The 25,732-nt window shown below is 32.5% G+C and overlaps 3 protein-coding genes across 5 annotated transcripts; 2 read left to right on the top strand and 1 right to left on the bottom strand.

Moving 5' to 3' along the window:
• Positions 1–1,568: 1,568 nt before the first annotated feature.
• LOC146906331 (cell number regulator 6-like) lies at positions 1,569–6,530 on the top strand. Its single transcript, XM_085723587.1, has 5 exons — positions 1,569–1,798; positions 2,119–2,234; positions 2,352–2,466; positions 3,764–4,029; positions 6,013–6,530. The coding sequence occupies exons 2-5, from the start codon at positions 2,130–2,132 to the stop codon at positions 6,262–6,264; spliced, it is 738 nt and encodes a 245-aa protein (XP_085579713.1). The 5' UTR covers positions 1,569–1,798; positions 2,119–2,129; the 3' UTR covers positions 6,265–6,530.
• Positions 6,531–14,883: 8,353 nt separating this feature from the next.
• LOC146906330 (uncharacterized) lies at positions 14,884–15,984 on the bottom strand. The gene has a single exon (XM_085728794.1). It carries the CDS (start codon positions 15,982–15,984, stop codon positions 14,884–14,886), a length of 1,101 nt encoding a protein of 366 aa, XP_085584920.1.
• Positions 15,985–18,970: 2,986 nt separating this feature from the next.
• On the top strand, positions 18,971–24,561 carry LOC146906329 (pentatricopeptide repeat-containing protein At1g02060, chloroplastic-like). 3 transcript variants are annotated; one of them, XR_015017759.1, is made up of 4 exons: positions 18,971–19,332; positions 19,761–21,877; positions 22,051–22,370; positions 24,082–24,561. XR_015017759.1 is itself a non-coding variant. In XM_085723586.1 (3 exons), the coding sequence occupies exons 1-3, from the start codon at positions 19,265–19,267 to the stop codon at positions 24,108–24,110; spliced, it is 2,214 nt and encodes a 737-aa protein (XP_085579712.1). In that variant the 5' UTR covers positions 18,992–19,264; the 3' UTR covers positions 24,111–24,561. The 3 variants fall into 3 exon arrangements, 1 of the variants encoding a protein (XP_085579712.1); XR_015017760.1 differs by having other exon boundaries at positions 24,087–24,444; XM_085723586.1 differs by lacking the exon at positions 22,051–22,370 and having other exon boundaries at positions 18,992–19,332.
• The last annotated feature ends 1,171 nt before the right edge of the window (positions 24,562–25,732 follow it).

The following is a 25,732-nucleotide window of genomic DNA, read 5'->3' as shown; positions in this document are numbered from 1 at the left end:
TGCAATGAAAATAAAATTTAATTCAGCAAAAAGCATGCTTACCAAATGCACATCTGTTAGCATTTGTAAGACTAAACTCAAATCAAGTTATAAATGCAAGGTATTAACTTTAAATTCAATGATATATTGTGTTCTCTATGTAACAAAAAAACAAACCGTATATGAGAAATAAACAATTAACAAATTCAAACATCTAACTTCAAAGTGTAAACAAACAAATTACTAGAGTGAAATTGTAATTCATTAGATCTGAAGACTCACCTGATTCAGATGTTGAATTGAAGGACATCGACCTGGCGAGAGATTCGAGTGAATGAGAGAAAGCCAGAATGAGTGAGTGAGAGAAAGATTTGATTCAAAGTTCAGAGTTCAACAAGTGTGAATCCTGTTTCAGAGTTAAACGAGTGAGTGAGTGGTCAGATTGAGAGAAAACCAAAACGTGTGAGTGAGAGAAATAAGAACAAGATGTGAGTCTGCGATTCACCTGATTCAGATTTCAACGAGTGAGTCGGCGATTTACATCGAGATTGAGTGAGTGATTCAGATTGAGGTTCATGCTCAACAAGTGAGATGGGGATTCAAATTTTTTTTTTGAACAAGAGATGGTGATTCAAATTGATTTGAGATGTTCGATTTTTGGGGAAGGGTTTGCCGTTGGATTTTTTGAGTGAAGAGGGAAAACGAAAATGTTTGTGTGAGTGATTGATTGAGTTTGGGAGAAGAGATTGCTTTCACGGTTTCTCTGCGAAGAGGGAAGACGAAAACATTTTCTCAATGAAGAGGGTAAGTGTGAAAACGTGAAAGGGAAAGGGAAAGTGAAAATTGTAAAAGTGACACATGTTTTTCCCCACATGTATTATGTGACTGATGTCCAACATAGTTCATCCAAATTTCAAAAATGCCACCGCATTTATATTTCTCTACAGATATTATTTCCACTGATGTGAAAAAGCTTCAGTTCACTAGTTTTCCCTTCAGGCATTTACTCCACTGATGTGAATACTCCACAGTGTTACGTTTCACATCAGGTATTTTACCACTGATGTGGAAATCCTGTTGTGAAATGTATATTTTCTAGTAGTGCAATTATTAGTGAATCTTATTATTACTACAATGCTTTATTACTTTTGTCATTACCATTGAATCTCTCACAAATCCAATTAGTCATCTTTGTTTTTGAAAAATCATTATTGCTAAAAATTCGATAAACTTTTAAACGCTATTCACCCCTCGAGCGCGTATTACCTTGCGATAGAGACCAACAACTTCTTTCATGAGCTTTTGACTGCCCATAAATCAAGTTTTGGTTGCAGTGTAAGGACAAGCAATTTAAAATATCTAAACATATAAAAGAGAGAGGATAACACAAAAACTTTTGTGTAGGAAATCTATGGTATTAGTGGATGGATCTTTTTATTCAAATGGTAAGTGGTCTCCTATGGTCAGAGGTATGAACTGGTCTCCTACCTTAGAATTCGCCTATAACTTGATCTCAATCTTTACGCAAATTACCAATTATAGAAAGTAACACATTTTATCTGAAAACATATTGTCTAAAAAGATGTGGTATATGTTGCAATAAAAAGATGAAAAATAGTAAAAAATATAAAACACATATGAACATAAAAAAAACAAGCATGTTCTTTAATTGATGCTTGAGAAATAGTTGCGAAAAGCATGACAAGAATGTGATATGCAACAATAACATCAAGATAACCATTCATTCAACATCAAACAACATTTTGTCCCACAAATTCCAACACTTTTAGATTTAGATCATCTCTTCCTACCATTTCAGGTATCTCGCCATGATTTCACTCTCATATTACCTTCTTCCACGATCTATAATATTCATTCTATTATATATGCATTGTGTATTGTGTTTGTCGGATTCGGATCCTCCATGGTGCAACAATGAAACGAAAAAAAAAATATAACTAGAAAATTTTTACAATAATTGTTTTTGTTGCATTGTGGAAGACGATCCAACCGAGTTTGTTTTTGTATGTGTGAGTTTCCTTTTTGTTGTCACTTTTAATCTTATCTCTACGTTTAATATAGTTATTTTAAATTTAAAATGTTATTCTTTTCAAGTATAATTTTTTGTTATTACAAAAGGTGGCAATAACATGGGAGACAATAGGTCAAGGTATGTGAAATTGACCAAAGATAAAGAACAAGCACCATTTCAAGACATTACTCCTGGAGAGCTTAACCAACCCATTGATATTCAGGTAATCTACCTATTTTAGTTATTTATTACTTTCATGTTTCTTACAAATATTTGTATTATGATATAGAGTTTTTTATTTGCATTCATCTCATTGATGATTGATATTCTATTTTTGTAGTTAAATGCTCGTAGATGTCTTGAATGTGGACAAGTTTTACCTGAAGCCTACCAACCTCCAGCTGATGAAGATTGGACAACTGGAATATGTGGTTGTGTCGAAGATATTGATAGCTGTAAGATTTCTCTATTTTTCCATCATCAAAACTTACTCATATGTTTAAAACATTGATACTACATTCTTCTCTCAAGCATTATCATGTGATCCATGATAATTAATCTTAATGCGTATGCAGGTATTGCAGTGCATAGTTCTAAATTGTAGTTGTAGTGCAATTGCGTTTAGTTGCGAAACTTAATATTGTGGCCAAATGTAGAAAGATGATGATGCAACTGCAATTGCGATGTAGTTGCTAAGATCTCGGAAATCTTTATATTGTGGTCGCAATCGTAGTTAGAGATTGTGGTGTAGACCTTTGTCAGAAACGAGAAGGTTTGAGAAGATTTTGGAAAACAATAAACATGGATGGTTAAATAATTAAAAAATATATTTAAATGTAGTAGTACTATATATATTGCTTGTAAAATTGAAACCCTAATTCAGACACCAATGGCCGAACTGAGTTAACCAATATGTGTGTTCATTGTCTTCACGGATCCAAACTTTAGGTATATGTGGAGCTAAAATTTGAAAGAAACAATAATGCAAACTATATTAAAAATAAGAAATAATATTATTTGATACAATACATTACAATGAGAACCGTCTTCTATCCATTTGTTGAAAATGAGCTAAAATGACATCATCGTCTTCTATCCATTTGTTGAAAATGAGCAAAAACGACACCATTGCTAATTTTTAAAAGAACATCTCTTTCTATATATAAGTTACAAGACGGTCATTTAGCCACTGATCACCCATTTTGTTACATAGGTTACTCTTCACAACTTTCATATCTGAAAAAACACGTTCAACACTTGCAGTTGCTATCGGCAAGAGCAAAGACAACTTCAAAAGTTTATAAACCATAGCAAATGTGTTGCACTTATTTGTTTCCAGAAGTTTTGCACAAAGATCTGAAAGCCCTTTCAACTTAGTAAATTTTGGGTCAGATCGATCATATGTAACATAATTCTTAAGTTGAGTGCGTAACGCCACTTTCGGCACATCTATAAAATCATCTGGATAAAACTCAGCCATCCTCAATAATCGGTTCACATCAAAAGCTACAAATGACTTTGCAAGACTCAAACATGAAACACACCGTAAAAATTCAGTATTCTACTGCTGCGTTTTATCTATTATAAAAAATAAAATAAAAAAAGGAAAAGCATGTGGAGCTATAGCTCCGTTTGGACCCAATATGGATCCGCCCCTGATTGTCTTTTACTTTCATTCTCTTATTTAATCTTATGCTACTAGTTGTTCTAATAACAACAATGATGAATTTTGATGATGCAATTGTGTTGAAGGTTGGACAGGACTGTTCTGTCCATGTGTTCAATTTGGAAGAAACATTGAAGCAATTAATGATGACATTCCTTGGACCAACGGATGTGTTTGTCATGCAATTTGTGTTGAAGGTGGAATCGCACTTGCAGTAGCAACAGCATTTCTCAATGGAATTGATCCTGAGACATCATTTCTCATTGCTGAAGGCCTTTTTTTCTCTTGGTGGATGTGTGGTATTTATACTGGTCTCTTTCGACAATCTCTTCAAAAGAAATATCATTTAAAGGTGATTTATTTGCTTCAAATTCTTAGTAATATGAATTCAAATTTCTGAAAGTAATTTTTTTCGGTTGTTCATTTAAGTGTTTATGAAATGATTTTTCATTGATTAAATTAACTATTGTCAAATTTTGGATTTTTTTTTTCTTCCCATTTGTTCATAAATTTTGGATTTTTATGGTGACATCTCAATCTTTTTTACAAATTTTAAATCTTGTTTTTGTTTCGTGCATGTTTCAATTCATGGTGAATTTGGCAAAATCAAGGTGTGGAATCGTAATTTTGATAATAGAGAGCTTCAATACAATAACAGTGTCATCTGATTTTGTCAAACTCACCGTCAATCTAAACACGCACCTTAAAATGTTGGAAATTTTTTTTTTTCTGACCCTATTGCCAAAAAAAATGAAATATTTGACCCCCTTTAAAAATTATTTACCAAAATGACCCACTTTCAAGTTTTTTTTGTCATCTAGTGGGCTCATTACAGCCATTTCAAATGGCGGTAATGGCAGAAACTGACATGTGTCATCTGCCAGCCGCCATTTTCTGTCAAATGAAATGCTGCCACGTGTCAACCAAAAGAGGGGCGCTGGCTGATGGAAAAATTAAGAATTTTTTTCAAAAAATTCTGACAGCCTCCACCCAGAATCGAACAGGAGACAGTTCAGTCCACCAACAAACGCTCGACCAACTGAGCTGCTCACACTTGTTGTTTTTATTTCAGCGATATAATATATATAGTAAACCTATACAATAAAACTTATTTGTTGTTATTTTTTTTTAATTTACATTTTAAGTGACATTAAATAAATTCCTTCAAAAAAAAAAAGTGACATTAAATAAATTAAATTTGAAACCTTTCAAGCTACACATGAAAAATAAAAAATTATTTAAAAAAAAGTATATGAGATTTAAAAAATAAAGTATATGAAAAATAAAAAAAATGAAGAAAAAGAAGTGAAGGATTTTACCAATTAGTTGAATTTGTGAAGCTTCCAGTGGCAAAATTTAATTTATTTAACGTCACTTAAAATGCAAATTAAAAAAAAAACAAAATGGTTAAATTAAAATAGAAATATATTCATTTCGCTCGTTATATTTTATGTAACGAGTGTAATGTATTCTATTTTATGTAACCTCAAAAATTTGCTCAAAAAAAAAAAATGTAACCTCAAAAATAACACCAAATAAGTTCTATTTTAATTTAACCATTTTGTTTTTTTTAATGAGTTCTATTTTAATAAGTTCTATTTATATTTTGTTTATTTTCATATACTTTATTTTTTAAATCTCATATACTTTTTTTTAAATAATTTTTTATTTTTCATGTGTAGCTTGAAAGGTTTCAAATTTAATTTATTTAATGTCACTTTTTTTTTTTTTGAAGGAATTTATTTAATGTCACTTAAAATGTAAATTAAAAAAAAATAACAACAAATAAGTTTTATTGTATAGGTTTACTATATATATTATATCGCTGAAATAAAAACAACGAGTGTGAGCAGCTCAGTTGGTCGAGCGTTTGTTGGTGGATGTTGGTGGACTGAACTGTCCCCTGTTCGATTCTGGGTGGAGGCAGTTTTTGAAAAATATTCTTAATTTTTCCATCAGCCAGCGCCCCTCTTTTGGTTGACACGTGGCAGCATTTCATTTGACAGAAAATGGCGGCTGGCAGATGACACATGTCAGTTTCTGCCATTACCGCCATTTGAAATGGCTGTAATGAGCCCACTAGATGACAAAAAAAACTTGAAAGTGGGTCATTTTGGTAAATAATTTTCAAAGGGGGTCAAATATTTCATTTTTTTTGGCAATAGGGTCAGAAAAAAAAAAAAATCTAAAATGTTGTTTGCTTAATTCTTCTATATCTTATGAAACATGGTTACTAGTTACTATAGTCATGAACTATAGGTTTTATTTTAACTAGAAGGGGTGTGGTGTAACTAGCATAATGTTGTTGATGACTAATTTTGTAATTCTTTCTCAGGACTCACCATGTGATCCTTGCATGGTACACTGTTGTTTGCATTGGTGTGCTATATGTCAAGAGCATCGAGAGATGAAGAACCATCTATCATCTGATAATACTAACACTGATGGAACTATTACCAATCCTCCTCCAGTTCAAGAGATTAAATCTGATTTGAACAATGAATCTACATCATCTGCAAGTTCTTCTACAAAGGAAAGTTCTTCTACAAAGGATGAACATAATAATTTGGAGATTCAACCTGTTTAGGATATTTCACCTAGATATATCTAAGATTATAATAAAATTCATTGTCCTTTTTTATTGAGCTATTAAAATAGTTCAATATATATAGAACTAGTTAAAATGCTATTTTTTTTAATGAAAGAGTTAGAATATTGTTATAACACGTAAACCTTAAGGTGGGCAAAAAAGCCTACATACATAGCAAGGCATGCCATCAATAAGGCAAATTTGCTTGATTCTTATAGATAGTTTGCCATGTTTTGAAATATTAAGGATTATTTACCTTATAATTAATGATGTTATTAGGAATATATAGTGGGTTATTACCATGTACTCAAAGATTGGGCTTTGGCCAATCATTTCCTTTCCCTAAGTCGGGTTTTTGTTTGATTTCTGTTAAAAGTTAGTTAAATTTTGTTGTACTATATAAATTCATAATTATATAATGAAATACACAAGATTATCTTAGAGCAGATTCTTAAGATGGTAACAAAACCAAAAAAAAAAGGCAGATTCTTTAGATTCTATGTTTTTCTTTCACTTTGTTTTACTTTTGATCCATGTAGACAACTCTATTTAATGGGATGAGTTTTGGTGGTTGTTGTTGTTTGTGAAGTAAAAAGTAAAGTCACACAAAAGTGCGGGTTTAAATCGTGACTTGTTAAAAGTTTTGCAATAAAACTTCTCAAGTGCTTCCTTGAATTAGGTTAGTTAGTTAGCAATAAATAATAACTAATGAATATAGCAAGTGACAAATTTGTGAGATTGGTAATTAAAGAAGGCGAATAAGAGAATCACATACATAAAGTTATTCATTTTCATCCAATATGAACTACTTCAGTCTCCACAATGCTGTGTGATTTTCCCTATGTAGTTGAGATTTGGTGTTTTCTCAACTAGTCCTTTTCTTATATCACTCTTGATATTTACAATGTGAGCTTTACAACTTTCTTTTAATTACAATGTTTGTTTCAAAAATCTTTTACATCGTTTTCGCACAACTTAATAATTTTATAGCAAGCTGCGGAAACATATTTAAAAAAAGTTCTACAGTGTTATACCACGGCTAACTCCGACACATCTCTTTTGCCATAGAAAAATAATTAACACGATCAAGAGGACTATACCAAGCTCTGGGTGTCATCAAAAGCTTTAAATTAGTAGTAATCAAGAGCAAATGGTAGGAACAAAACGTTTGCACTACAAGGCAGAACAAGCAATATCAGAGCAGAACCTCACAAACAACGCTAGGACTACAGTCAAATAAACCACTACAATATCCTTAAAAAAAAATCACTACAAGTCCATAACTCTTTTAAAAAAATTATGTCGTCACAAAAAAAAAGGGTTAATTAAGTAAATGGTCCCTGTAAATATTCATAATTTTGTTTTTAGTCCTTTCAAAATAAAATCACAGTTTTTAGTCCCTATAAAAATTTTCATCAACATTTTTAGTCCCTGTCAAAAATTTCCGTCAACATTTTTTGTCCTAAAATGCCTAAGGAAAATGTAACAAGGACTAAAAAGTGTGATTTTATTTTGTAGGGACTAAAAACAAAACTGTGAATATTTATAGGGATTAAAAACTTAATTAACCCAAAAAAAAAAAAAAACTACAAACAATCAAAACGTGATATTATAAGGCTGATAAATTCCAGCAGAATGATTATCATCAAAGAGTTGGATTTTCAAAGAACTAAACAAAGACAAGAAACACACATAAATATGGTAAGGATCTAAAAGTTAGCTCTTGATCTATTTACATGTTGATGAATACAAAGTTAGCTTATTGATGCACGCGCCAACATCTTGATCTATTTACATGTTGATGAATACAAGTTAGCTTGTGGACGAATACCCTTTAGAGAAGCTATTATCAACTCTGTGAAATGCCCAGACACCTCTCATGGTTGTCTATTAACTATTTATTAAAATTGATGTCATGAGAATTTCCAATTTTACCCCTAGGAGGGGCAATTTGGTAATTTCATAATTCATTAACCTTGGAGAGTGCCACCTCATAATTCTATATTTATTTTATATTATTTTCTTTTTTATTTTATATTTATTTTATAAGAATAAAAATAATCTTAAATTCAGTTGCTTCTACATTGTCGTTGTGGAAGATTAAGGTATCGTTTGACCCGACTTTTTTCCAACTTCTCTACGTTTTTAAGGAGAAGTTAGACCAAATACAATATCAATTAAGTACTTACTAAAAAAGATACTTTTTTTAATGTATAAAATTGAGTGGAATGAGCTTTGGCCAAAAGTTGTTGAATGCTACTTCAAAAAACTACTTCTGGACAATTTATTTCACAAGCATCTCTCTTCAATTCACGTTGGGAACCTTTTCTTTTATTTTTTGTTATTATATTTCAAATATGTTTTTTCTTTCATTTAATTTTTTTTAACCGTTCTATTTAATTTTTTTAAGCAGGTTTCATTTAATTTTATTACATTCTTTTCAAAGGAGTTTTATTATCTTTTTATCACTTATATATTTAATTTCAATATCGTTTAATCATCACAACCTCACAAATATTTTTATTCATGCTGTCATTTAATGATACCAAATATTTTTATTTTCTTTCTTCAACCTCGCTAATATATACACACACATTAGCGTTTAGAGTAATACTTTATGTGTGTCTATTTTTTGTTACGCTAATGCTTATAATTTTTTTTGGCGTTGCATAATGCATATGATTATTTTTATAAAATTTTGATTTTAATTAAAAGTAAAATTGTAGATGTCTTTTCTTCAAAAAAGGTATAGATGCCTAAAAAAATTATACTTGTATATATATATATATATATATATATATATATATATATATATATATATATATATATTGCACTTTCATATTGTAACAAACTATGCATATATTTTTCTTATTAAAAAAACTTAACATATATGTTTTCATGACACCAACAATGTAACAAATATAATATCATATAATATAAATTCTTATATTTTTGAAAGACACCAAAAATATGGTATTCTTATAACGAAATTTGTTATAGAGTATAATTGAAATAGAAAAAACCAACTATTTTAATATTATTTATGTTATTATTTCAGGCTCCTTAAATTGTTTCTTCTATTCAAAATTTAACAAGTCATTTATATGATCATACAAATTTGTATTCATGTTACACAAAATAAACGTTATTGAGTAAATATAGTATTTGTAAAAAACAATATCTTTTATTTTTTAATATTTTTAGCCTTCAGAAAATATTTTATACATTTTTTTATTTATTTTGTTAATTCATAATAAATTCAAAGTTTTTTTTCTCGTGAGCTTAGCTCAGTTGATATGAACAATGCATAAATATATGCCAAGTCCGGGGTTCGAACCCCGTACACCATAAAAAAAAAATCAAAGTTTGTACAATATTTTGCCAAACAACATTTAACTTAAAAATAGCTTTAAAACTAAAAAAAACAAAGAAACCAAACAACTTTAGCTTCTTTCTTAAAGACCTTTATTTTAACTTTGTTTTGAAGTAACTTTTAGACCGTAAAAAATCTTGGCCAAACGGTATCTAAGTTCAACTTGGAACACTGTTTCACTTTCTTCTTCATAAGAGGTCATTTTCTTCCTTTTTTTCATGGTTCTGAGACCATGCATGACTTGAGTTGACTGATTTTTATGGCTTGAGGGGTTCATTTTTCGACACTGTTTTAGTTTTTTTCTTCATCATAGGTAGTTTTCTTCCTCTTTTTTTTCACGATTCTGCATTTTAATGTTAATGGTTTTAGTTTTTTGTTTTTTTTTCAATTGTTAGTGGATTATGTACCATAAATTGTTATGTTGCATGGCAGTAGAAAAATATTCCTTTGTTATGTGGAGTATAGTGTCATGATGATTGAATTTTAGCCATGGTAAGGTTTTGACACAATTGTTATTTTAGCTTCTGGTACTGTAGTTGAAAAAAATGATGCATGTGGGATATTTTTGTTTTTGTGAGTAATCCTAAAGCTGTAACAATTTTCATATTTGGTTTATTCTTTCCTATATCATTGAGCCGTAAGAAAGTTGATTGGTGTAAATTTGTTTTGGTCATATCATTGAGGTCTAGAAAATTGATGATACAGAAATTTGTGCATTTAAGATCAGGTTGATTTGATAATACAAAAATTGATCAGATAGAAATATGTTAGCTTCTTTCTATATCAGAATGAACAAAGGGAATAAAATTAAATGATGTATTATTGTATTTCCGTATAGGACTTTCAATGTCAATGGATTATGACTACATTAAGGATCTCAAAAATGATTTGGACATTTGGAAAATAGGATTTGGAGTGCTAGATTCTTGGATTGTGACTGGTAGTAATGAGAATCAACATATGAAGCTCATTATTTGTGATGCAAAGGTTAGATGAGTTAGTTAAGATTTGTTGTAATTTCCTTTCTGATTTATCAATGTTACTTATTAGTGTACATTTTGATTTATTTATATTTTTTGGTTTCTTTCTTGGATTTAGGGTGATCGAGTTCATGTAATAACTCGATATAGAGAATTGGAGCATTGGAAGACTTTGATCGAGGAAAACAAGACTTATACTTTGTATAATTGTCATGAGTTTGATAATGACATTGCATTTAATCCTTTTTAGGTTGTTTTTGGTTCTGGTAAAAAGGTGCAGAAATATGACAAGTTAACTAACGTTCTTACTCATAAATTTTGCTTGAAGTCATTTAAGGAAATTCAAGATGGAAAATTCAAAACTGACGTTTTATATGATATAATTATGTGCTTTATTTTATTTCTGTGTTTTCTCCGATTATAATGTTCTTATAGATGTTTTTTTTTTTAAGAAATCATCGGGTTTCTTCATGAGATTGTCAAGACAACCAATTGGGACTGGAAAGAAACCATGTACGAACATTGTGTTGAAAGATAAAATGTATTATCTTCTAATTTGTCAGCATCAGATGACAGTATTTTTTTAAAGTTTGATAATGACCTGAAAGATGTATTTCCTTATCCAGCGGGAATATGGTTGATGTAACACTATTGAAAAAATACTTTGTAGCTTTATCATTTACCATCTATTTACTTTGAGTTCTTTGCTTCCATTTTGTAGCCAATGGCAACCCAAATATATGTAACAATTGGTCAGGTTTGAGGTTGCTCATCAACCTACATCATCCAATTGTTGAGAAGTTTAAGACTTAGTAAGTTTGCATTATGATTTCACAATACAATGTTAGAGTAACTTATTATTTCACAATCTGATTTGATTATTTTTTGACCATGTTTCTTGAATTGTTGTCGTGACCTTAACACTTCTCAAGCTCAGAGTCAAAGCTTCAGTCAGAACTTAAGTCAGAGTTCGACTTCTTCTCAACGTACTTCGTACGACGATTTTTTCAATCTGTCTCAAGTTAGGCCAATTGCTGAATTTATAAACTTAGTCAAGGTCTGTTTTTTTATGCACAAACATGCTTTGAGTTTTTTTTACGCACAAATTAAAAATACATATTGCATTATTCTTTATTTCATGTGCATAATTTGTGTTAGGATACATACTACATCACTATTTGGAAAAAACTAAATTCAATCCTAACCAGTTTGGATGGTATTATGAGAGTTGCACCAAATATTCGAAGACATCAATGTCAAATGGTGCTAGCTATAAATGTACATGCGTGAGTGATGCTAAATTTTCATTTGTTTCAACAATGTTAATTGGCCAACGGGGTACATATAATCCACATGCATGCATTTATCTAGACTTATAGGAATATAAATTAGAAGTCATGGTACATTTTCTTTAGCTTAAAATCAGTTATGCTACCTTCATTTTATAAATTATATGTAACTATATTCGCATACATCTTATCCATGTTAATATGCATTAGACTAATATTGCAGTTATTTCTCTGTTTAGCATTTCTCAAACGAGGTGTCAAGAACAATTTTGAAAGAAAAGCCCAAAACAATCACTCTCATTGATGACCAGACGCATAGAAAGTATAAGTGTCGCCTCATTACCGCCGAAAGAGCAAGCTATGAAAAATACTTGGGTGGGCAGTGGTTCAATTTCTGTAGAGAACGTGTGATGGAAGAAAGTGGTAAGCTCATCTTTGATCTCGAAAAGTCACTGAAGAACTTGCACGTTTGAGTTATTCCAAAGTAGATCTTTGCCGTTGAACTATTTGAACTTCTACTATTTTGGCGTATCGCTTTGGACTGTAATCGTAAACTATCTTGACTTTGGGATGCCATTTGTTCTTTTCATTTTGTCTGATGTAAATATTGGCAAAAATCCCTTTTTGGTTAGTCTATGACACTTGCAGTTTCTTTTATAAACCTAACTATTATGTAACGTTAATCTGCACATTGTTGGTTCCTTCATTGGTTCCAATTAGTATCATGTTAATTATAATGTTTGTTTTCCTAATCTCTTGAACAAAATAGAACATGCTCTTTTCCTACAGCAAATCTTTATAATGCTTTGGTAAATGTTTTAGAAATGTACATATAGCTGAGATTTGTGCAATATGCTTGCTTGATTTTCACATTTATGAACGACATCAATTTCTTAGAAAAATGCAGCTATTTCTCTTAATTTGCCCATTTATCCTTTATAACAAAGTTTTTTAAAAATACAGTAAAAGTGATTTATTTAGAATATCCGAGTTTGTGCAATATTCATTAATTTGCTCATTTTTCATTTGGAACAATTTTTTTACAAGATACGTTATTCAACCCGTGCGAAGCACGGGTTTGTAACTAGTTTCGTTAGGAAATTACACATGTTTTAGACCCCCTACTGTCATATTACTTAGCTTTCGATTCTCTTCTACCTCGTCGAGCATGCTTCAATAAAAATACATGATTAAAGTTACACATGTTAAACCCTAACAAACATCACACATGTCAACCCCACATATTGTTGTGATATATCGATAGGTTTTCGAAAAAAATGCATCATATAATAAATCAGATTTATATAGAAGAGATTAAAAATAAAGTGGTTAATTGGAATAGAATAAGGAAACAAATTATACGAGTAAAAAAGTAAGGACTAATTACAAAGTCATGTCCTTTTTAGTGTGTCGATTTTAGTTTCCCAAGCAAATCCTCCAACAAAAGTATTGGTATAAGTTGTGTCACCAACATTTTTGGGAACAACGTTTATACTCATCGTATTCTTTTGCATTTTGTTAGAATGATTTGTCCACATTTTACCAAACTATAAAAAGCTCCAAATATATCATAAACAAAACCACGGGAAAATTCAATATTAAATATAGTAAATTAAAGTAGCAGATAAAATTGTTCAAAAGCAAGATTATAATCAACATTATATTCAACAATTTCAGCATGTTTCTTAATTTGATGACACTAACTTAAAGAAAAAATCAACATTATTTGATGACTAACATGAACCCATTAATTTGATGAAAAACGAGAACTCATTAAATCAACATTATTTTTCAACGATTTCCTTCGTTTAGCATGAACAGCGTTATTTTAAACAAAAGTACGAACACCCAATCAAGAAATGATGCAAACTTGGAAGGAGAGAGAAAAATCAAAAAGCACATGGACATGGACATGTAAATTCGAAAACACATGCAACAAACGATTGAACACTTAAAATCAAATTTCACCTAATAATATTGTGTGGCTAGAACTTTTTTATGCCTCGCGGTCTCAAGAAGTACCTTCAAAAGGCTAGGTCGTAGGAAGTTTCTTTTCTCAAGTTTTTGAGTAAAATTTAATAGAGTAGTGATATATGTACATCTATTTCAAGACAACTTTCATCACAACCTTGTTTCTCTCTCTTCTTATTGGTCAAAAACAATGGAAAGAGAAAAAGGAAGAGAGATAAAAAGAACAACATGTGAGTATGAGAGAGAAAGTTGTCCAAAAAGTTGTCACAAATGGTTGTACAAATATAATTTCTCAATTTAATAAGCCACTACTACAATTTAATAAGCAACGTTGGACAACTAAGGAAAAGAAAAGCTAAAAATAGCTTATGTATATGCTATAAGTTGTTTCAACAATCTCTCACAAACAATCTCTTAAATTCTTAGGCTAGCAGAGAAACTCAAGTAAACAAATCAAAACATTCTTTTGCTAAAACAATAACTAACATAATCAACAAGTCCAATTTAGTCTAACAACTAATTATGAAAAGCATGAATTTACTAGGAGACTAACCCAATCTCCAAATGATTTACCACAAGACATATGCAATTCTAAACAGGAAGATAGTAAACGTGAACAATAGAAATGGATAAATCTCCAAGTGCATTTTAAGATGAACAAACATGTGATGTGTGTTTATAAATCTAGTAAAAAGGTTTAATATTGAACTATTGGACAACATTGAGAAATAACTACATATAAAAATAATTGGTATAGCATTTCAGATATCGATTAGCATCATAACTCTGTAGCTACAAAATTATGTTAGCTTAGCTTAGCTCTAACAGCATCTATATTAGTTAGTTTGGATTCTGTTATTAACTATCACATGGTAATTACAAGTTATAACGCAACAAAATCCTGTTATAATATTTTTTTTTTAAGGAAGGTTGTTTATAGCATTTCATTAAAGATAATATTGTCAATACAATAGGGGTGCATGATAATAAATAGTGGAACTAGCTAATAATGTGGTCTCTCCTGCCAAGACATGAGCAACCTCATTTGCTTGTCTCCCAATAAACTCCACCCGAGAGTTTGTGAATCTTGTGGAAAAGATGTTGCGACATGCTTTAATAACATACCGAACTCAGAAACATCATCCTTGCGCGTGTAAATAGCCATTTGTGTAGTTTTAGAGTCCACTTCAAAGTCGACATTATCAAAATGCATGCCACTCAACCACTCTAACGTATGATATAAGCCCAAGGCCTCTCCAACATCAACCGCATGAACATCCGGAAAATTCATGGTTTTGGCGAGCACAAAAGATCCTTCTTCATCTCGGGCACACATGTCGATCCCTGTTCTGTTTAGGGACTGTGAAAAGCTTGCATCAATATTGCATTTGAGTCTCCCGCAAGAGGGGCGCTGCCACTTTGCCGGTGCAAGTGCTGTTATGGAAACAACAGTAGAGGGAGTAGCAGAGAGGTGATTATCTCGCACAGGGACCTGTTCAGGATGTGCAGAAGCTTGCTGCACCAAAACAGATTGGTTGGCGTGATGCCATTCTTCAATGAGCACCCGAGCTCTATCCACAACCATAGCACATGACTCATTCTTGTTCTCCCATACCTTCAAATTCTGATGCTTCCAAAGGCTCCAAAACATCGCTGCCATTCGTTGTTTGTGATCTGCAGACAGCACGCTCAGCAAATGAAAAACAATAGCAGCTGTTGTGTCTGCAGTTTGGACAACAGCAGTGACTTCCTGCGCCAACCCTGTCATATTCCAAGCATGAACCGTGAAAAGACAGATGAACATGACATGAACCATATCCTCATAAGCAGAATCGCAGCTCACACAATTGGTTGGACAATGGACTCTTTTATCTTGCAACCGTATGCGAGTTGGGAGACAGCCGCAACACATGCGCCAAACCAAGTTTTTCACCTTTGGAGGGACCTTTAAATTCGAAATAGCTGACCAATCGCCCGGCTTATGGAGGTGAGACATATCAATAAGCTCTTTGACACAAAGTCTATATGCACTTCGAACAGAGTACTTCCTGTTGGGGAGTCCCGGGATCCCGGGAGCGGCAATGAGCCAAACGTCCAGGACCATAAGAGACTTAAACACCACACTCTTACCCAAAAAAACCTTAAGGCAATGGGTTTATGGGTTCCCTCTCTCGGGGAGCGACAATGGGCCAACTCTTTGACACAAAGTCTATATACACTTCGAGACACAAAGTCTATATGCACTTCGAACAGAGTACTTCCTGTTGGGGAGTCCCGGGATCCCGGGAGAGGCAATGAGCCAAATGTCCAGGACCATAAGAGACTTAAACACCACACTTTTACCCAAAAAACCTTAAGGCAATGGAGTCTATATGCACTTCGAACAGAGTACTTGTTGGGGAGTCCCGGGAGCGGCAATGAGCCAAATGTCCAGGACCATAAGAGACTTAAACACCACACTCTTACCCAAAAAACCTTAAGGTAATGGGTTTATGGGTTCCCTCTCCCGGGGAGCGGCGGGAGTCCCGGGAGCGGCAATGAGCCAAATGTCCAGGACCATAAGAGACTTAAACACCACACTCTTACCCAAAAAACCTTAAGGCAATGGGTTTATGGGTTCCCTCTCCCGGGGAGCGGCGGAAATGGGCCAAACGTCCAGCATCATAAGAGACTTAAACACCACACTCTTACCCAAAATCTTGAGGCAATGGGTTTATGGGTTCCCTCTCTTATATATCATTTGTTTTCTCCATTCCTAGTCGATGTGGGACATAATCACTCACACTTGATTACCCCACACTTCCCATTCTTTTCAGCCTTCCAAATAATCTGATCATTATCAACTTGCTCTAGCAGAGGTGTCCTTAAAATAGACGAAGCTAAGTCATCGTTGAAAACATGCTGGATTAAGTTCTCATTCCACCGCTTACAATTACTTTCCAGCAAATTACGAACATTGTGTGCCCCCGTTATGCTACTGTCTATACTTCCACCATTCAACAACCATGGTGCATCGAGAATTGGAATTTAATTACCAGTACCAATCATCCATCTTGCACCCCCACGAACAATGAACCTAGCTTGAAGAATGCTCCTCCAAACATAACTCAGATTATGGCCAATATTTGCACTAAGATATTTTTATAATCTATATTTATAGGCTACATAGAATCACATTCAATCTAATATTTCACACTCTACTACCCCTCTAAACTTTAATTATAAACTATTGGGTTAATTATGTTTCTAGTCCCTATAAAATAGCGACCTTGTAAATTTAGTCCTTACTTAATTTTAATAGCATTTTTAGTCCCTATAAAAAAAGTTTACTTATAATTTTAGTCCCTGCTAAAACAAAGTTTGATTAATTATCATTAAACTCTTAAATTTTTGAACGATTTTTTTAAGACAAGATTAGAACACTATGAAAGGTTCGTTTACTAAAATTTAGAATTTTCTGACATGAAATGAATTAAATATGAATTTTTTAAAACGACAAAAGTTAAAGATAAAAAGTAATAAAATCTGGATGTAGAAATCAAATTTTGCGATAATTTTTTGCGGAGGAACTTTTAGTAATGTTCTAAACATGTCTGCAAAAAATTGTTCAAAAATTTAAGAGTTTAAGCATAAATTAAACAAATTTGAATTGAGTAGGGACTAATACTCAGTGCAGAAAAACAAAATTAGGGACTAAAAATGCTATTAAAATTAAGTAAGGACTAAACTCACAAGGTCGCTATTTTATAGGGACTATAAACATAATTAACCCTAAACTATTTCTACAATCTAATTCAATCGATTTAAAGCAATAAACTATTTCTATAACAAAAGATAAAATTTAGTCAAAACTATTTTCATATAAGTTATGAGTTGTTTTCATAAGCTACCTTGAAGAGCTTATGGAAATAAGCTAAAAACAGCTTATGTACATGCTAGAGATTGTTTCAATAAGCTTATGTACATGCTAGAGATTGTTTCAATAATCTCTCTCAAACGGTTTCAAAAATTCTTAAAGCTAGTAAAGAATCTCAAATAAACAAATCGAAACAGGCTTTATTAAAACAATTAGCATCATAATCAACAAGTCATCTAACAAACTAATTAGGAAAAGTATAGAATTACTAAGACTAACCCAATCTCCAAAAACAAAGAGGTTAACGAAACGGAGTGGAATAGAATATAACAAAATAGAATGGAATGGAGAGGAATAGTACGGAAATTTCATTCCATTGTTTGGATAGTTTATGATGTGACGGAATAATATTTCATTCCATTGTTTGGATAATGGACAGAACAAGACAAATTAAAAAAAAAATTAATTCCATTTTTACCCTTATATAAAAAACAAGATTATATAGAAAAAAAATTATTTATATTAAAATAATATATTTTTGAAGGGATATTAAAATAATATATATTGTATTCAATAAAGCAACATTAAGCAATTTCACGTCATGGATTTGAGAATTGAAGGATAAAAGGGTAATATTTTAATTGTTAAGTTCCATTCCATTGCATACATTTCAGATTGGGGGAAAGAAAAATTGAAAGATTAGAGAGAATGGAATGGGTTCCATTGTGTTCTTTTTTTTTTTTTTTGGTACTAAGTTTCATTGTGTTCTATTCACAATGGAACCTATTCCATTCATTTTTTGCAAATTCAAACAATAAAATTTAATCATTTTCCACTTCATTCCATCACATACCACCAATCCAAACATAGCATTAAGATGACGATTTTATCAAAAACAAGATTAAGTAGAAATTGAAGAACCAAAACCAAGTTAAAACTCACCTTAGCATGTGGGAGGAGATCAACTGTTTCACACACGCTCAAAACGTGACCGTGACGATGAGGGATCGTGATTTACTGCAGTTGGAGGAATCACGTAGTCACGCATTCAACTCACTCTCAACCACTTGATGCATCCAATGATCCAAATTACTTTTTTCTTTGTTTTCCCAATTTCACGCATCTTCTCCTAACGAGTTGAGCATATATAATGCATTGTCCTTATCAGTTGAGCTAACGACAGGAATCACACAATTTATGAGCACCAGCAAAGCTTTCGTTCAGCAGCGGAAGAACGCGTAACATTCTAGGAAAGAGAAGAACGTTGAATTGGGAGAAGATTGGGTGAAATTGGGAAAACAAAGAAAAAAGTAATTTGAACCATTGAATGCATCAAACGGTTGAGAGTGAGTTAGGATCCGACGATGAGAAAGCAAACAAACAGGGATGAGATGAGAGATGGTAGTAGACTAGTAGAACCTTCAGTTAATTTTTTTTTGTTGACACGTAAGGACTCAATTGAACCAACCCTACATGTCCAACTCGCTGAATCTACCTCCGCCCACCATCACCTTCTCTTCGCCCAAACATGCATTCTCGAATTATACCTTCAAATCACTCCATCCTTTCGATTTCCATCTTCACGTCTCCTCTCAGGTACACTTCTCTTCAATCTTCTCTCTATTAATTACTTTTTCTTTTTGAAGCATGGCCTTAGACTCAGACACTCTAAACATTAGCACATTACATATACCTAATTACAACACTCTAAACATTAGCACATTACATATACCTAATTACATATCGGTGGTTGGTGTGTCTGGACCAGTCTGGTGTTGGATACCGACATCAAGCACTGACACTCCTCGAGTTAAACGTGTCTCGGTGTTGGACACTACCAATTACACTAAATTACATGATTTTCTCAAATTTTTACCAGTGTCAACGTATCAGTGTCCGTGTCGTGTTAGATGTCCGCGTCCTTATCAGTGTCAGACATCATCATACACCTTTACATCAGAAGTGTTTGTGCTACATAACTTTTTTTTTTGTAATAATAGTCATTTTTCCCCAAAAAAATTCAGGTGCTTCTGTTCTGTTCAAACACAAAATATCAACAATGAAGTTGAACAACAACAACAACCCAGATCAAGAAACAACAGCAAAACAGCAAAAACAATAGCAAATCTCATAAACTACAAACCTTGGTCAGATGAGTTATTATCATCCTTCACAACATCACTCTCAAAAACCACTGTTTTTCAAACACTTCGTCATATTAAGGTACCAACAAAAGCCTTTTTGTTTTTCAACTGGATACATGAAAAGGGTTTCTCTCATGATTCTCGAACCTATTTTATAATGTTAGAAATTCTGGGTCGTGAGAAGAATCTTAATATAGCTAGGAATTTTCTTTATTCTATTGAGAAAAGGTCTAATGGTGAAGTTAAACTTGAAGATAGGTTTTTTAATAGCTTGATCAGGAGTTATGGCGAAGCTGGATTGTTTAAAGAGTCTATGAAGCTTTTTGAGAATATGAAGATGATTGGTGTTTCGCCGGGTGTTGTTACGTTTAATAGTGTTTTATTGGTTTTGCTTAGACGGGGTAGGACTAATATGGCGAAAGAGGTTTATGATGAGATGCTTAAGACTTATGGTGTTAGACCGGATACGTATACGTATAATATTTTGATTCGAGGATTTTGTAAGAATTCGATGGTTGATGAAGGGTTTTATTTTTTTAAGGAAATGACGAGTTTTGATTGTGATCCGGATGTTGTTACATATAACACGCTTGTTGATGGTTTGTGTAGAGCGGGGAAGATTAAGGTAGCACATAATTTGGTAAATGGTATGAGTAAGAAATGTAAGGATTTGAGTCCTGATGTTGTTACTTATACGACCTTGATTCGAGGGTATTGTAGGAAACAAGAAGTCGATGAGGCTTTGGATATTCTTGAAGAGATGAATGGTAGAGGGCTTAAGCCGAATATAGTTACGTATAATACTTTAATAAAAGGACTTTGTGAGGCACAAAAGTGGGATAAGATGAAAGAGATTTTGGAACAAATGAAAGGTGATGGTGGATCTATTCCGGATGCGTGTACCTTCAATACATTGATTAATTCACATTGTTGTGCAGGAAACCTTGATGAAGCTTTCAAGGTTTTTGAAAACATGAAAAAATTAGAGGTCTCAGCAGATTCTGCCTCATACAGTGTTCTGATACGGACTTTATGTCAGAAAGGGGACTATGATAAGGCAGAGATGCTTTTTGACGAGTTATTTGAGAAGGAAATTTTGTTAACTAGCTACGGCCCTAAGCCACTGGCTGCTTCTTATAAGCGTATTTTTCAGTATTTGTGCGAAAATGGGAAAACAAAGAAAGCCGAAAGGGTACTGAGACAGCTCATGAAAAGGGGCACACAAGATCCCCTATCATACCAGATAGTGATTTTGGGGCATTGTAAAGAAGGTTCATACGAAAACGGATACGGGCTTTTGGTATGGATGCTGAGGAGGGATTTTCTTCCGGATATTGATATTTATGACTACTTGATCGATGGTTTTCTTCGGAAGGATAAACCTCTCCTTGCAAAAGAGACGCTAGAGAAAATGCTAAAGAGCTCATACAAACCACAAACATCTACTTGGCATTCTATACTCAATAGACTTTTGGACAAGGGTTGTGTTCATGAGTCTGCAGGTGTTATTGTCATGATGTTGGAGAGAAATATCAGACAAAATATAAACTTTTCAACTAAGTGTTTGCAGCTACTTTTTGACCGTGGACTACAAGATAAAGCATTCAAAATTACTGAGTTAATTTATAAGAATGGATTTCGTGTTAAAATGGATGAGGTTGTTCAATTTCTTTGCAACAAAAGAAGGGCATTGGAAGCATGCAAACTGTTGCTTTTTAGTTTGAAAAATAATGAGAATATTAATATTGATTTGTGTAATATTGTTATTCTCGATCTTTGTAAACTGAACAAGGCTTCAGAAGCATTTTGTTTATGCTATGAATTGGTGGAGAAGGGTTTACATCAGGACTTGATATGCCTAAATGATCTGGTAGCTGCTCTAGAGACAGAGGGAAGAACAGAGGAGGCTGCATTTATATCAAAGAGAATACCAAGACCTGATCACTTGGACAGATCTGAACGAAATAATAGCACTACAAAGTCGAGGACTAATAAATGTAAGTCACATTCACTTTTTTTCACTCTTCTGTTATGAACTTTTCCATTTTGATTCTTAAAAATTAAAATCATAAGCTTCTACATGTGGTAGTTTGTTCATATTTACTATTTTCTTAAGTAATAGAGTATTTTAGTTTGACGTGTATACTACATGATATGATACATTCAACAGATTAAGTATGTGTTTGGAATCCCGGCTAGTTGCAAATTCTCGCGTTACAAGGCGTTTTCACCGTGAAAATTGAGAAGCTACAAAAAATAGCATCACTGCAAAAGCGCTTTTTTCTCATCCCCGACGCTTTAACAAACACACTATAAGAGGCTAGACTGGCATGAAAAGAAGTTAGGGATCCATTATCTGCTGAAAATAGGGTCTAACCGAGTCAATGCAGATTGTGGAAGGTCGTAGATGAGCGCTATGCCTAATAGGCAATTCAAATTGGACTCTTCTGTTGCTTCCTGGGACTATCATCAATGGCTAATTAAATATTGGTAATATGTTTTGCCTAATAATTACTGCATTTGTATAAATTTGACCTTTTTTTTTTTTTTTTGCGGTTTCAGTTTTTCTGAACATGTGAGAAAGATCAGAATTGTGCTAATCTAATAATTCTTTTCATTGTTCACATATTTTTTTGAAAAATGCTTTCAATACTGACCAACTCTCCAGCATCTAACTTTTAACTCAATCTGTTATATGCCACACTTGTTAATTCAAGATCCGAGTCTTTCAATAGTCAGAAAATAGTATCAATCCATATGATCAGGGATTTCTAGGATCTAGCAACGAGATAATGAAGGACTACTTACGTATAAGTTCAAGATAGTTTCTTTGGAATAAACTGAATTTTAATATCTGGAGACTTAATCAAATGCCTTGGTTTCTGATGCAGATCTGTAACCTTTCTCAATATGTTTCTGTATTCTAATCCTGTAGGTGTGTCTAATTGATCATCATTACCATTTCTAGAGATATAAGCCATTCAGCTTCTCGTCCTCTCACGTTTTTTTAAATATTTTACATGAAAAATTGAATTGATGATTTAACTTAATGGTGTGGTAAAGGATATTTCTTTTATATTATGTAAATAAGTCTAAAGTAATGAGGCACTGCAGCAGCAGCCCTTCACACATTCTTAGTGTGCGAAGATCACAAGAAATCTAAAATAACCTGTTTGAGAGAGTGTCCTGTTTTCTCTTAATAACCTGCTGATGTTGATTCTTGTGATCGAACAAGTTTCCGTGTTGCTCGGTGCTATTTAGACACGAAGTTTACTTGTACACAACCACCACACCAACAAGATACATACTCAACAACAAGTACAGTCAAAGCCGTAGAGTGACTTTATGAATCAATCAACAACATTATACACTGATATAAATTATTTCAAATGATAGACCATTTAACTCCTGATATCTATTTAGTATGAACTATAGTTTTCGTTTGTTTCCCCATATATTTAACTATTGGTCCATTTCTTCAAGGTTTCCCCTTCACAACAAACCTCACGTGTCATACAAAAGCTATGCAATTGGACTTAGAGAATGAATTCCTCTTTTAATTGTCCAATTTTTCTGGATGATTCCTTCTAACGAACAATTGGACTAAGTGTTGTCCTTACTCTGTCTTCATAATCTTTCCTAACAGATTGTGTCTTCTATAGTTATTATTCAAATATATTCTAATGCCCAAACCAAAAGGAATTAGTAAATATATTCAAATATATGCATGCTGGCTAAAAAGAAATTAGGTAAATAAATGTTAGTAAACTAGTCATTATGTTATTATTTATCAAAGTTTGAATCCTGGACCTCTTGGTTAAAACCGCATCATCATCCATTAGCTAACCAACTGAGCTGCCTGTTTGGAAAATAAATGTCAGGACTCCATTGTTTTAACATCTAGTTCAAAGAATCTGTTACGCTCATTTTCTGTGATTGCCACAAAATTGGAAAGTTAGAGGAGTGTCTTGGTTTACCTTGATAAACCTGATCATGTTTATTGTTATAGTCAAGCAAGTTTTGGTGTTGTTCATGATTATAATACTAAGATGCAAAGAACTATTAACTAATGTTTTGTTATGATTATGTCTTCTACAACTTATTATTTTCATATACCAGTCCCTCTTCAGTGTTATTGTTTAGAGTTAGTTTATTATCTTGGGAAGTGTTTGTCTCATATGATAGTTAATATAATGAACAGGTCAGGCTGAACTTTCTCCATTCGAGTGATGAATGGTTAAGACCAGGCCGAATTGCTTGAAGTGGTGGAGGATGAGAAGATGCTGAGTAAGACGTATATATTCATGAATTGCTTGAAGTGTCGTGTCGGATAAAGCAACAAGGTCGCCAACGCCAAATGATGGAAGAATGTTGTAAATTAGTTCCTCATGCAAAACTTTCTAACCCTTAACATGATGTCTCTACTTGTATCTTCCGCCGTGCGAGTTTCACATTGTTTTGCCATATTTTTTTAGATGTTGTTACGAAATCTGTTCAAAAGTTCAATCTTTTCCATTAGTTTTTATTTTACTTTTACAAAAACAAAATGGTAATCTTAGTTTATGTATTACAGGACTCTGTGATGTTGTCTTTGCTAGTCTCAGTCGTTTAAGATATCATGTGTTGAAATTAAGAGTTAAAACAAGTATATTTTTCAGGTTCTCCATTATTGTGTTTCTAAGCCTAAAGTGCATGCATATCCTGGTTGGATTTAATTTCTGAAGTGAATAAGTTTATGTTTCCATTAGGTTTCATGAGTAAAATAAAATAAAATATTTGTCCGTCCATCTGCTATAGACTTTTATTTTTTTGTCGTTTAGTGGCTAGAAATTCACCTTTTTCAAAGTGAGATAGTGGGGGGTCCGGGGTTTGAACCCCGACTCTGTGTATATTATGCATTATCCCTACTAACTGAGCTAAACTCACGAGGATTAAATCCAACGTAGACTTAAGAAAACAATTTGCTACCAAAATTACAAAATCATCTTTCGACTATAAAATGTTGAAATGTGTCCTTTTCTATTTTTTTTTAAAGATAACTTTATTTTTAAAAATAAATAACTTATTTTCATTCGTTCTCATAAAATAAAATAAAATAATGAGAATGAGAATTTCTATATATTTCAACGTAGACTTAAGGGACAATTGTTTGTCACTTTTCAATAAATTGATTTTTATATATTTTAAATAAGAATGAGAATGATTAATTATAATTTATTGTAAAAATTTATTCATGTGGTAAATGTGTACATCAATGAATTTCTTAAAATAAGTTTTTTTTTATAACTTTGTCACAAAAAAGAGAATAAGTAAAATATAACAATTATAATTTTTGCACACTTCATTATTTTTATGTTGTTTTTTCTAAATGATTTACTAAAGAGTATAGTTGGAATGTACAATCCACACGTGAGACAATTGTTTGTTACCGAAAAATTAGTTAAATTTAACTTTTTTTTAAATAGATCATGTTGGAACAAAATTAGATTTGTACAATTTCTATGGAGTTTTGATGATAACAAAATATTAAAGAACAATTAGATATGCTAATATATGTTCAAGTGTGCAAGATCATAGATTAAAATTTAACAAGGTCTGAACATGTATAAGAACATCAGAAGAACAAGAGAAGTTAAAAGACTATGGTAATAAGACTTGAAGAAAGATCAACCAGAAGTCAACACCTTAGATCAAAAAAAAGGAGTCACTCAAAAGATGAAGATCTGCATCAGACTCTGAAGACCATCAAACTCTGAAGAACATAAGACCCTGAGGGACCTAGAAGTCACGGCATATTTGTCTTCTTCTGTAGATGTCTCTGTTAGAAGTCTTGATAAAGACAACTACAGAAG

Source organism: Medicago sativa, chromosome 7, assembly GCF_051527215.1.
Source record: "Medicago sativa cultivar Bolivia chromosome 7, Bolivia_mono, whole genome shotgun sequence".
NCBI classification, from domain to species: Eukaryota; Viridiplantae; Streptophyta; class Magnoliopsida; order Fabales; family Fabaceae; genus Medicago; species Medicago sativa.
This window is presented reverse-complemented; position numbering and strand designations above follow the sequence as displayed.